We start from the raw sequence: 12,929 nt of genomic DNA, 5'->3' as shown, positions 1-12,929 counted from the left end.
TCTAATTGCTAGCATGTGTAAATCAAACGGGGACTTCAAATGTAAGTACTTTCATGTGTTCCCCTGTTGCATTTTACATGGGAGTAGAGTGTCCAAGATCAGGACAGACCTGACAATTTTCTCTTTGATTCATGAGGCAAAATAGAACCTGGCCCATGCCATAGCTGACCTCATTGCCGATAAGTCCAAAAAGATACTGTGAAAGACAAGAAAGCACTTCAAAGTCACAAGTCCAAATTTAGGAATAGCAGAGGAGCATTGCTGTGATTCTTATTCAGACATCTAATAAAGAAGCTTTTTTTTTTCCCCCCCCTCACTGATGCTTTGGAATTTCAACTGAAAGTGACAATTGGGAAGTATAATGGACTTTTGTTTACCATATCTCTTAGGAAGCTGGAACAGAAAAGAGTGTTTTCCCCCTGCCGGAACCACAGGATTTCTTTCTGGCCTCCCAAGTCAAGTTTGAAGACCTCATAAAAGATTTGAGAAAACTGAAGAGGCAACTAGAAGGTAATAGGAACTGTTCTGTTATTATGATAACAGCTAAGACTACTTTTTAAAAATGTTTGAAGAGGATTATTTAGGTCTGGCTCATAGAGTGGGATTGGTGCAGAGTTCAGTGATGGTACACCATAGCTTTCACGAAACTTTCTGAGTCTACACAGTGTGTAGAGGCACCGTATTTTCAAATTCTTCTCTTTCATTAGTGTTGATCATTTGTTTCTTATATCCACATCTTGTTATATCTACGTTTTCTAACATTTAGTAGTTCTAACATTATTAATGATAATAGCAGTAACCATTTACTGGATGCTTACTGTTGTCTCATAGAACAATCTTAATAAGCTGGAACTACACCAGCCCCATTTTACAGATGAGAGAAATGAGGCTTAGAGAAGTTATGTTCACACAGCCAGTAAGAGACAGATTTACTGCACTCTGATCAAGTCTATCCAATTAGAACTCACACATTTTCTAGTTTCTCGTTTCTGGAACTCACACATTAGCTAGTTTACTCTGCTGCTTTAAGTATATATATCACACACATGTTACACACATACACACATACATGTTCCTGTATGTTTGGTTTATATATGAGTCTAATAATGATGGTAAGGCCCACAGTAAACATTCCATTTTAGTTTAATTTGCATTTTTAATTATTCAAAAGAAAATGCTGAAAGCCCCTTTTTGGCTTTTTTAAAAGGTGAAAATATGTCTTACTTGGGCAGGAATTTTCCTTTGGCATTTCTAGAGTCTTGTGTTTTCACTGTGGAGACATCTCCTTGTCCAAGAATATAAATACTTGCCTTGGAGCTTGTATAACTCCAGTTGAAGAGCTCTGCGGAGGATTTAGGGAGCGTGTTAATGTGGAAATGGAGCCCAGAGTGCCAGAAGCAGAGCTTGAGGAAATGAAGGGCTTCAACCAGGAATATTTTAACACCAAGACATAAAGTAAATATTTTAAAACTGTTTATTGTGAAAGAGTACTCAGAAAGCGAAGTCTGAGGCCGAGAACAGCTTGGAAATGGAAGTAAAGTGGGAAAGATGTACTCCTGGTGGCAAAGAGAGCCATTTATTTTTACGTTGGGCATAAAACTTACATGGAAAGGATAATGGTTACAAGTGAATATTTTTATCTTGTATATTATTTTTAAAGGGGCATGTGGGGTTTTTTTCTCCCATTGATGTGGTTGAATGAATTCAACCAAATGGATGCTTCCTTTAGAAATGTGATATGTGAACTTGTGGTCATTATTTTCTCTCTCCTGAAGAACTGGCAGTTGTATCCTTGTTGAAGTTGAGGAGCTTGATTACTATTGTAATAAAGCGTAGTAAGCTACCACCTAGCATTTTTGTCTGTCCCTCTCCAGTGGTAGAATTAGGGCCCAGGCTAGTCCTCATTGTGGCAGCAAGAGTTAGCAATGGCAGAGGAGCTTGTTTGCTCCGTGGCCGTTTCTAAATGCCCATTGCCTCTTGTCTCTTGGCCCCTTGTAAAACCCTTGGCCTGACCTCTCCTGTAGTCTTTGAGCCGAAACTTGATCCCTGTTTGATCTTTTCCCTTCTCCTTCCAGGGGCTGCCTCCCTTTGACGTCCCTGTACATTTGATGATAAATAGCAAGAGGATAAGAGGAGTGAATTGGGAGGCGAGTGGAGAGGCAAGGGTTCCCCTATAGTGCCTCACTTTGGTATACCTTCTTTTGTCTAGGGAGGCTCTGAATTGTCATTCTGGAACCCTCAGTACTCAACTGACACTTTCCTCAGCCGATTTTAAGAAAATACAAGAGCTTTTGAAGCGGGTAGAGCGGCCTTAGGAAAGAAAACTGAACGTTGTCTGTTACTTTTCTTCTTTGTATCGGGCTTCACCTAAACACATGAAGTACCACAAGGGCAAATGAGGAAGTGACTCCCCCCACCTCACACACATGGAATATTTAAACAAAAATGCCCTGCTAATCTTTAGAGATGCCAGTGTTTTCAACACATGAAAGGTACCCAGTAAATATTTAAAGAAAATACACACCGTAAGTTCTCTAATGAATTTCTTTTTCTTCTAAATACCATCTGGCAAGATGGCCAGAATCGTGGCGGTCCGTTTCATCTTACGTTTCCATTCAGGTTTCACCTCCTTTTCCATAAGGCCTTGGTGTGAGCTGAGATTGAATGTTTAATTGAAGAGGACATAATTTTCACACATATAGCAAAGATTTGATGAGGCTTTGAGGTTTATTGTAGCCATTAAAGTGTTGTAGCTGCTGGCAAAATCCCAGAAAATGTCTAAAGCTAAACCAGATGTGATTAGCAAATTTCAAGAAGTATCAGGCCCTAGTTCTCCAGGCAGGCAGAGCCTTTTAAAAAAAAAAAGTATTAACACACCTTAACCTAATGTGAATTAACCCATGGGTATCAGTCATACTAGTGTCACTGATTTAAGTAGAAGTTGTCATTAAGCATCTTTCAGAGAGGCAAGAACTTTGAATAGCGTTTTTAGAGCATGGAATTGATCATAGCATCAACTATAAGTTATTGTGTGATTATTATCTATCAAGTGCTTTATCTCTATCACCTATTTTAATTCTACAGTGACTTTGTGAGGCAGATATTATTTTTGACTTCTCACAAGATAAGAAAGCTGAAGTTTGTGGTGCTCAAGTAATTTGCCAGTGTTTCAGAGGTGATGATCTAGCCACGTTTTGAAATAGACATGACTCTAAGGCGTGTGTTGAGTACGTATCCCGCCTCTGACCCAGAAGTCACCGTATCTGATTGACGATCAGTTTGGCCTTCAAAATGTGAAGCCTCACGAAGAAAAAAATTAGAGTTACTGAACACATATACACAAGCATGCAGACGTGTGCAGACACTCCCAAAACCACATATGTAGGCTGTCAGATCAGATAGAGTCACAGGAAGGAACTTGCTTTGGGTTGGAATTGGAAGGGGGAAGAAGTCCAGGTAGATGGATTGTCAAATAGACATACAGATAGGCACATTACATAGGACTAAGATCAAGCTTTGGGTTCAGATGTGTACATTTTACTGGTTCAGTGAAAGTAACACCTTGTCAAGTAGCATGATCATAGAAAGTATTCCCTTTCTCACCTGTAAAACGGGACAGTTACAGGACCTGCATCATAGGAAATAATGTCTGCACAGTTTCTTAGTGAGGGCAGCTTCAATAAAGCTGATGAAGGGCATGTACCTTTTACTGGGAAGTGCAGCCAGTGTTGCTGAGAGGCCAGCTGCCTGTGTTTGTGGAGTATCTAATTCGCAGAGCCCTTGTGCTTGCTTCTCTACATTGTAAAGAGAGAACCAAGTTCTTGGGAACATGTTCCATATTTTGTTTATTGCTATACATCCCTTAAGAAGACAGTAATTTCCATGTTCCTGATACTGTGAAGTTGTAAGAAATAATTGGGAGAACACAAACAATGGCAGTAGTTACTTTCATTCTCCCTCTTTGTCCTTGCTTGCTGGCTGGAACTCTCGGGGTATTCTTACCCACCCACATGTGGTAGGCAGAATAATGCCCCCCAAAGATGTCCAAACCCTAATCCCTGGAATCTGTGAATATATTGCCTTACATGGCAAAAAGGGACTTTGCTGATGTTGACATGGGGAGATTATCCTGGACCGTCCAAGTGGGCCTAATCTAATCACATGAATCTTTAAAGTCAATCTTTAAACGCTGAAGACTTTCCCTGGCTGTGATCAGAGGGAGACATAACGACATAAGAATGATCAGAGAGATGTAATGTCGCTGGCTTTGAAGATGGAGGAAGTGGGCCATGAGCCAAGGAATGTGGGAAGCCTCTGGAAATGGAAAAGGCAAGGAACAGATTCTCCCTAGAGCCTCTAGAAGGGAGTACAGCCCTGTCAGCACCTTGAGTTTAGCCTATGAGTCCCATGTCAGACTTCTAACATATAGAACTATAAGGTGATATATTTGTGTTGTTTTAAGCCCCTTAAGTTTGTGCTGATTTATTATAGTAGCAATCAGAAACTAATATACCAAGGAGTGGATTCTTCTTTCTAATTGCACCAGTTAATACCAGACACACACACACACACACACGCGCGCGCGCATGCGCAGCATTGCTGAAACTATAGATGTAGGATTCCTCAATAGTAGCACCCAAAAATATTACATGAAATGTGAACTGCAACTGTTGCTCTCTGAAAGAGTCTATGATCAAATAAACCTGGACATGCTCTGTACGAAAATCATATCCTAGGGATTCAAAGTACATGAGCTTATTAAAGCCCCTGGGAAGTTCTTAGTTAAAAAAAAAAAGTTTAATGCTGTTTAAAACAGCATTTCCTAACTTAAAGCATGAAACATTGGCTTGCTTTCTTTTCCCTTTCATTGTATACTTAGTAATATTTTACAGAACATAAGTTATGTGAAAGGTACTTTAAGAACAAGGGATATTAATTGTACTAGCCACACAGTTGTTGGTAAAATGATCATTACTGGGTCCTGCCTGCAGGAATCAGGATCCCTAGTAACATAGGGGAGGGCAGGGCTGACTTAGCAGAAAGAAGGCCACATGTCATTTACCTACCACTTGACCTCATTCTTTTTGGTTTTTTGATTCTTTAGTTTTTGAGATAGGTTCTTGCTCTATTGCGCAGGCTTGAGTGTAACAGCACAATCATGGCTCACTGCAACCTCAATATCCTGAGCTCCAGCAATCCTCTTACCTCAGCCTCCTGAGTAGCTGGGACTACAGATGTATGCCACCACACCCAGCTAATTTTGTGAATTAAAGTTTTTGTAGAGACAGGGTCTCACTGTGTTGCCTAGACTAGTCTCAAATTTCCTGGGCTCAAGCCATCCTCCTGCCTTGGCCTCCCATAGTGCCAGGATTACAGGCATGAGCCACCACTGGGCCTGACCTTACCCTTAATCAGTTTTGTTTTCATGTTGATTTGGGGTTATGTGTGATGTCCTTCTCTCTTCCTGTTACTGCAGTTGATCAAGGGTTGACTATGAGTAGGAAGGAGGAATGCTAAGAACTGGTGTTGCTAATCTAGTAGATATTCAAGTTTGTGTTGTTGTAGGAGGGAAAAGGGTTCCTCCTGCTCTTCAGCCAGCTTTTAATGCAAGTTTGCCTCGTCACCATCCTCTTTGGTTCTGGCTTCTTACAGCCATGCTGGCTGTTGTTCCTTCAGGAATCAATGTATCTGTCCACTCTGACGAAAGTGTGGTCTTTGCCTGAGTCATTCAGTACTATTGGGCCCCAAAGAGAATTTAAGAAAGTGTTTCCTGTTGATATTATCTTAGGAAGCAAGATGGTTCTTCCTTACTCTTAGGGTTGTCAAATTTATTAAATAAAATTCAGGAGGCCCAATACTTTTCTTTCAGGATTTTTTTTTAATATAAGTATATCTCAAATATTGCATGGTACACACTTACACTAAAAAATTTTTTCTTATCTCAAATTCAAATTTAACTTGGTGTACTGTTTTTTATCTGGCATGTCTGTAGAGAATCTAAAAGCAATTATAAAGTCAACTAGAAGTCGGTTCATTTTTTATTATCACCGTGCACTGGCAATCCTAAACAATGCCAGCAATAAAATTCTCCTCCCTGCCAGTGTAGACGGTGGACAAAGGGTCTATAAATACGGTTAAGGGTGTGGCGCGTGTTCATTTCCACCATCACCGATGACGACACTTACCATTGAATTAGCACTTCATACCAGCAGGTTCGCTTACATCATTTCTGTTTCTTAAAACTCCTTCGAAGTAGGTGTTATTACCTGCATTGTTACAGTAAGGAAGTGGAAGTGACTTTGCTACTACTGGCAAGGCTGAAATTTGAAACAGGTTTATCTGTGCCATACTTTGTTCTTTTACAGTTTGCAGGCTCACCCTGAAAGCACCAACAATGTGATCCAGAATGATTAAGTTTGAAGAATAAGCCCCACTTAGTTCTGTGGCTCATCTTCTAAAGGGACTACGGATAAAAATTGGATTGAATTCAGGCTTTCTCTTGTCTCTACCCACAGCCACTCAACTGATCTGCCTATTGTAGTCTCTCGCCTTCCACCTCCTGCCTGTCAATGTTTTCCAGTTTCTCTGACTCCCTCTCTGTCTCTCTGACATTGACCTAGCCTCTGTTTATTCCTTCATGACCCAAAAGAAAGCATACTAGTCTGATGTGGCTAGCTGAACTCATAGCAGAGGACTAAAGGGCCACCCCAGGCAACCTGCAAGGTTTTGTTATCTCTTCCATGTGTGGAAGTTACACGTATTGGGCTCCTGATGTGGATGAGAAGATGAGGGAATTTTCCAGCACTTGTCAAGTCACATAACAGGGTGAACTGTGCTTCCTGTGCTCAGGACCAGCCCTGACCCTGCAGAACAAATGACCTCTGCCACCTGGTGTCATCAAGGGGCTTTCCCTCCATGAGAGTTTAAATGCTTCTTGTAAGAGGAAAAAAGACAAAAATTAGATCTTGTCATAAGAGTGAAAATTTTCTTTAATGACTAATTAAAACATGGCCCATAAACAATAATATGGCTCTAATAAGGGGGAAAAGTCACTTTGGAAACCTTTTGGAGGACCGTGGCAGAAACATCGTTGATTGAACACTCATCTAGGACTGAACACTCATGTAGAATTTCAGTTCCTTTTGAAAATTTCTAGAACGATAGTAGAATTCTTTAAAAGAATCAGTTTAGAAGCATAGAGAGAACCACAAAATTTTTGAAACTCAAAAACAGATGGATACATGATAAATGAATTAATCAAACAAGAAAGCTGAATTCTAATCCAGGAGTGATAGGAGGTGAGAAGCAATCCAACTTTTACTATAAGACTTACACGTACCACAAGTTTGTGCATATTTATGCAAATATGCAAAAAGTCATTTAAGAAAATTTCTGAAAATGTTGGATGTGTGTTCCTAATTTTAAAAGGCCTAAAAATGTTTTAATGATTTAATAGTATAAATCTGTTTTACTCCCCCGTCTTTGATTAATATACACAAAATATGCAAAAACAAAAAAACCCACAGTGAAATGAAGCTTTGTGTATGGCAGTTAGGTTTCAATGGCAGAGGCTGGTGTGTTGAAGATAACACTGAACTAGGATTTAGAAGACATAAGTTTAAAGTTAATTCTGCCGCTTACTAACCATGTGCTATTTGACTAATACGGGGAAGTAAAACAGATTTATACTATTACTAGAACATTTAAGAATACTTAGGACAAAAAGGAAAGATCACCCCGTTCTAGAAGTAGGTGGGATATGGGGATATATGACACACACAGAGTCAGGAAACAGACTGACTTCAGACTTTTCAATAGCATTACTAAAAGCTACAAATGCATCAGGATTCTGAAGAAAAATTATTCCCAGTCCAGAACCTTATATCCACCAAACTATTAGTCAAATATGAGGACAGATTAAAAACATTTTGAGACATGCAATTTCTCAAACTTATTTCCCATAGAGTTATCTTCAGGATGCTACTAGAGAAAGTGCTTTCCCATTAAAGAGGAAGACATAGGTCACAGGAAATAGAAATTCCAATGGAGAAGGAAGGTGAATGGAGCCTCCAGCATAGAGAAAAAGCCCAGGATGACAGCCAGACATTGAAAGAAAACATTTCAGATTTGATTAGGTCAAAAGAATCTTGGAGAAGATTCTTAAGGAATATGCAATTAATGCATCTAATATATCTGAATGTTTGGACAAGAGAGTTTATACAACTAGTAACAAGTGTGAGGTTCATTTAACGCTGAGTTCATAGAAAACAAACTAAATCAGAAAAAAAATTCTGAGAGCAAGTGTGAGAGAAAGGGGAAATGTGCGGGAAATGTGGAATGATCCAAGTTTACATATATCAGCTGGGACTGCGAGTTGTTTTTGCAAAGTCATAATAATGTCAACACCAAACGCCAGTCTAACCAAGACATGGTACCATGTGCTACATTGGGGTGATGGAAGTGAAGAGATGGGAGCGTAGGAAAGAACTACATCATTTATAGTTGATAAAGAGAAAAAAAAGAAACAATAGAAGCTTATTAGAGACATACTACTAAGCACCAAATAATCAGGTAAAATTGGTAAAAGAGGTAGCCTCTGAGGAGGAGGAATGGAGGAAATCGGTGGGGTGGAGATGGGGGACTGCTGTTCTTAAAGTGCATAGCATGCACTGATTCTTTAAACTGTGTGCACGTATAACTTTGACAAATGCATAAAAACAAACAAACAAAAACCCCACAATGAAACAAAAGTTTCAATGACAGGCTGGCATGTTGAAAATAATACTGAACTAGGATTTAGGAGATGTAAGTTTAAAGTTAATTCTCTCTCACTTACCACGTGATAAACCATGCACTTTGACACATCACTTAACCTCTGTGACTCTCAACTGAATTAAAAAAAAATGGAGCTGATCATACTTCTGGACTCTGCCCAACACAAAGGGATATTGAAAGGGTCAGACGAGGCGATGCCTGAGGAAGTACGTTAGGAGGTGTGAGGTAGTACTTAAATTCCCTGAGAGGTCTTGCAGTCTGCACTTTACTCAATGGATGCTGGTGTGTTCTAGAAGGGAGAGCAGGGTATTGATCATTAGGACAAGTCTGGCTAATTTATCACCTTTTGGGAAGCTCCAGAAGACATGACTTGAATGATTATTGACCATGTCTAATTTATTAGCTCTTTCCTCCTTCACAGCCCATTTGTCCACAGCAGTAGTTTACTAAGTTTACTAAGTCTGAGCTCTGGTACAAGACTGGATACATTAGCCAGAGTCCTGACCATGTTGCCATGGTGTTAAAAATATTTAGTTTTGCAAGCAAAGTTTTAGAAATAATAAAAAAAAACTGATATGATTTATTTTTGTAAAATGATTTCAACAAAACAGACCAAAGGAACTGGGATAAGTATTTCAGAAAAGCAGTGGGTGTAAAATGTTGATCAGCATGGTGACTTTTGATGCAAAGCATTCAATTAAGTGAGCATGGTGACTAAAGGTCACACATTTCCCAAATGAAATGCCTTCAAAGACAAGTTGTACAGAAAGGAGAGAGGAAACTGAAACTTGATTCATCCGTTTAATTAATGGAAGAAGTTTGTGTTTTCCTTTGAAGCTGTGATTGTGACATTTCTAGGTGGGAAGGATGAGTTATGTTGTCCTGGTTTCCTCCTTTCAGTTTGCACCCTCTTTTTTCTACCCTCTATTTATAAAAACATGTGGTTAATAGAATGTGTTTTGTTGAGTTTTTTTTAGTTGACAAGAAACATAAAATATTGAAATAAAAGCTACAATCATAGAAAAGTCTGGGTCAGAAATCCTGAATTCAAATCCTTGCTTCACAAGCCTTGTAACCCGTGGCAAATCATTTCATCCGTGACACGTCGGTATCCCCGTATAAAACTAAGTGTAAGGCTACCTGCTCCACTGATTGTTTGAGAGGATTTACTGGGATCCTACAAAGGAAATCCCTTTTCATAGCATATGCCAAATGTGTCATACTTTTCCTTGATTCCTTTTGTGCCCTCATATCTGACAGCTAGTCCTGTTGACTCTACCTTCAAAAAGTGTCTGGAATCAATTCATTGCTCTCCATCTCCACACCTACTACATTTGTAATCCAAGCTACCACCTTCTGACCTGGCCCATGTCAAGAAGGTTCGCCTGCTTCCACTCTTGCCCTTCCTTTAATCCAGTCTGCACCTGCCGCATAGGTTACAGCACTCTGTTATTTCAGATGCATTCCTCTTGGAATCAAATCCAACCTCATACTCATGCCCTACAAACTGTACATGATTTAACCACTTCTGCCTTTCCCACCACCCACCCCTCCTGCCCACTAAACTCCAGCCACACAGGCCTTCTTTGTGTTCCAACACGATGTACTTGTTCATGCTCTAGGATCATTGCAGTAGTGGTTCCCTCTCCTAGAAAGCCCTTCTGCCAGACAGTGCCATGCCCTGAGCCTTCCTTGCCCACCCAATCTTCAGGAGGCACTTTGAATAGGCGCTGTCTATTACAGCCTTCTGTTTTCATATTACTTTTACATATTCATATTTCATATTATTTTCTATTTATTTGTAAATTTTCTCTCTTCCTCCACCAGCTTCATGAAGGCAGATATATGACCTTTTTTATGTTTATATTTACTGTGCTGGTCAGCACCTGCCTCATATTTGTTGTCAATTGATATTTGCTAAATGGGTAAATGAATGAATGAGCAAATGAACAATGGAAGAAATGACTCAACTTCAGATAATCGCTGACTCTGCTATTAGAGAGAAATTAGATCACTTCCTTATGGCCAAAGATGTCAAATAAGCATCCGTGAGTAGAATCTTTTAGGGAGACAGATTTTAAAGCTGTCTGAAGAGAAAACTGATGGCCTTGAGCAGTAGTGGGTTCCTCACCCACTGCTTGCTGGAAGATTGTGTTATGTGGGTGGGTAGAGGAGGTACCATTAGAAAAGTAGTTTGCTAAATGATTTTGAAGATATATTCCAACTCCTGAATTTCTGAGATTATTATTATTACTATGCTATTTCAGTGCATTCTACAATTCTCCTTATTCAGGAAGGGTTACTGTATTGAATTCCTCCCTAGACTGACTTAGTTAATTAGAACAACTGAAAAATCCTAGGAATTCTGACAATTTATGAGATTTTTTTTTTTTAAGTGAACTGTAAAATTATATCAGTCTTGCATCTTAGGTATTCTCTTTGTAAATGACTCTGAAAGATCTCTTGAATTAATTCATGCCTCAAAAATCCTTGTGTTGATACCATCTATCCTTGTTTGTTTTTTTTTTCCTGAGACAGAATATTGCTCTGCCGCCCAGGCTGGAGTGCAGTGGCGCAATCTTGGCTCACTGCAACCCCCACCTCCCAGGTTCAAGTAAGTCTCCTGCCTCAGCCTCCCAAGTAGCTGGGACTACAGGCACCTGCTGGCACACCCAGCTAATTTTTTGTATTTTTAGCAGAGACTGGTTTTCATCATGTTGGCCAAGCTGTTCTCAAACTCCTGTTCTCAGGTGATCCACCCGCCTTGGCCTCCTAAAGTGCTGTGATTACAGGCGTGAGCCACCATGTCCAGCCGATACTGTCTGTCTTTATAGACCAGAGTGCTTATCCAGTGTGGTAGGTTAATGGAAAAAAATTGACCAAAATTGGAAATCATGGAAAATGATACTTGTATCCCTTAGCATTTTAACTTACCACAAATTAAATATTGTATCCTTTGTCTGTCTTCTGATGCAGGGATGAGGCCTTTTCTTGAATTATGAATCTGTTGAATGCAGTCCTGTAGGTCTTCCCTACTTACTCCATAATGAGATCATCTGTAATTTCCCTACTGTTATTTTTAAAGTTCAGTAGAGACTCTTGCAAATACCACCATAGAATCTTTCTAGATATTTATAATTGTTCTCAATCTTTTAAAACTGTGTTTCCCACATTTCTTAAACAATACACTTTAATTTTTATTTTGGAATAATTTTTAAATTACAGAAAAGTTGCAAAGAGTAAAGAGTTCTCATGTAGCCCTTGTCAGTTAGTTTCCCCACTGTTGGCATCTCACATTGCTGTGATAACATTTGTTAAAACTGAGAAACTGGCAATGATGCATTTAGATTGACTGAATGCTAGTTTTCATATGGATTTCGCTGGTTTTTCCATTTTTGTCCCCTTTCTGTTCCAGAACCTAATTCTGACTACCACGTTGCATTTAGTTGCTATGTTGCCCCAGTTTCCACTGGCCTTCTATACCTACATTTAACAGCAATATTTTAGCTTCTTTCATTAAAACTTACAGAAATAGTACCTTTTGACAGTCATATATGTAGTTTGCCATCAAGTTATTAAATTACATAATTTCAATAAAAAGAACAACGGGAATAAACAGGTTTAGAAACAACACAACTGCTTTTGATCAGGATTCTACTCGGTAGTGGGAAGATTGAATCAAGCAGGAGGAATGGAAAATAACATTAATTTGGCAAGTTCATTAACAATGTGTCTTTGGTATTTCCTGGTTTTTTTGATGTTTTAAAGGTACCCTTGTAATTATAATGGTGATACTTTACCTGCCTATGGTGCTTCGTTCTCCCAAGTGAGTAGGGCAGGCATATGCAGCTTGGAAAACAGAGTCTCTGAGATAGGAAGCGGCATGGCCAGGATCACCCAGCCAGGCACAGAACTCGGGTCCTTGAGTGCCACACCAGCGCCCAAGCTACCATACCATAAACTTACTATAAAATGTCAAAACATTTTCTTCACAGAGATAGATTAGTGGGTAGTTTTGTGAATATCAAAATACTTTTTCTGCCTAAGTAAGTTGTGTATCTTGGACTCTGTGGAAGATTCACAATCCACAAATGGGTTCTTCTCATGTCAGTCAACCAAACGAGCGAAGTTAGAGGGAGACCTCCTTAGGCCCT

At 39.4% G+C, this 12,929-nt stretch overlaps 1 protein-coding gene across 2 annotated transcripts in view; it reads left to right on the top strand.

Annotated features, from left to right (window-relative positions):
- FMN1 (formin 1) overlaps window positions 1-12,929 on the top strand; it is a 389,651-nt gene that overhangs the window by 269,999 nt on the left and 106,723 nt on the right. For both annotated transcript variants that reach the window (XM_025390157.1, XM_025390158.1), the window contains one exon: window positions 390-510. In XM_025390157.1, coding sequence (XP_025245942.1) covers window positions 390-510 — 121 coding nt within the window. The remainder of the gene's footprint in view (window positions 1-389; window positions 511-12,929) is intronic.

This window comes from Theropithecus gelada, chromosome 7a, assembly GCF_003255815.1.
Source record: "Theropithecus gelada isolate Dixy chromosome 7a, Tgel_1.0, whole genome shotgun sequence".
In the NCBI taxonomy this organism is placed as follows: Eukaryota; Metazoa; Chordata; class Mammalia; order Primates; family Cercopithecidae; genus Theropithecus; species Theropithecus gelada.
This window is presented reverse-complemented; position numbering and strand designations above follow the sequence as displayed.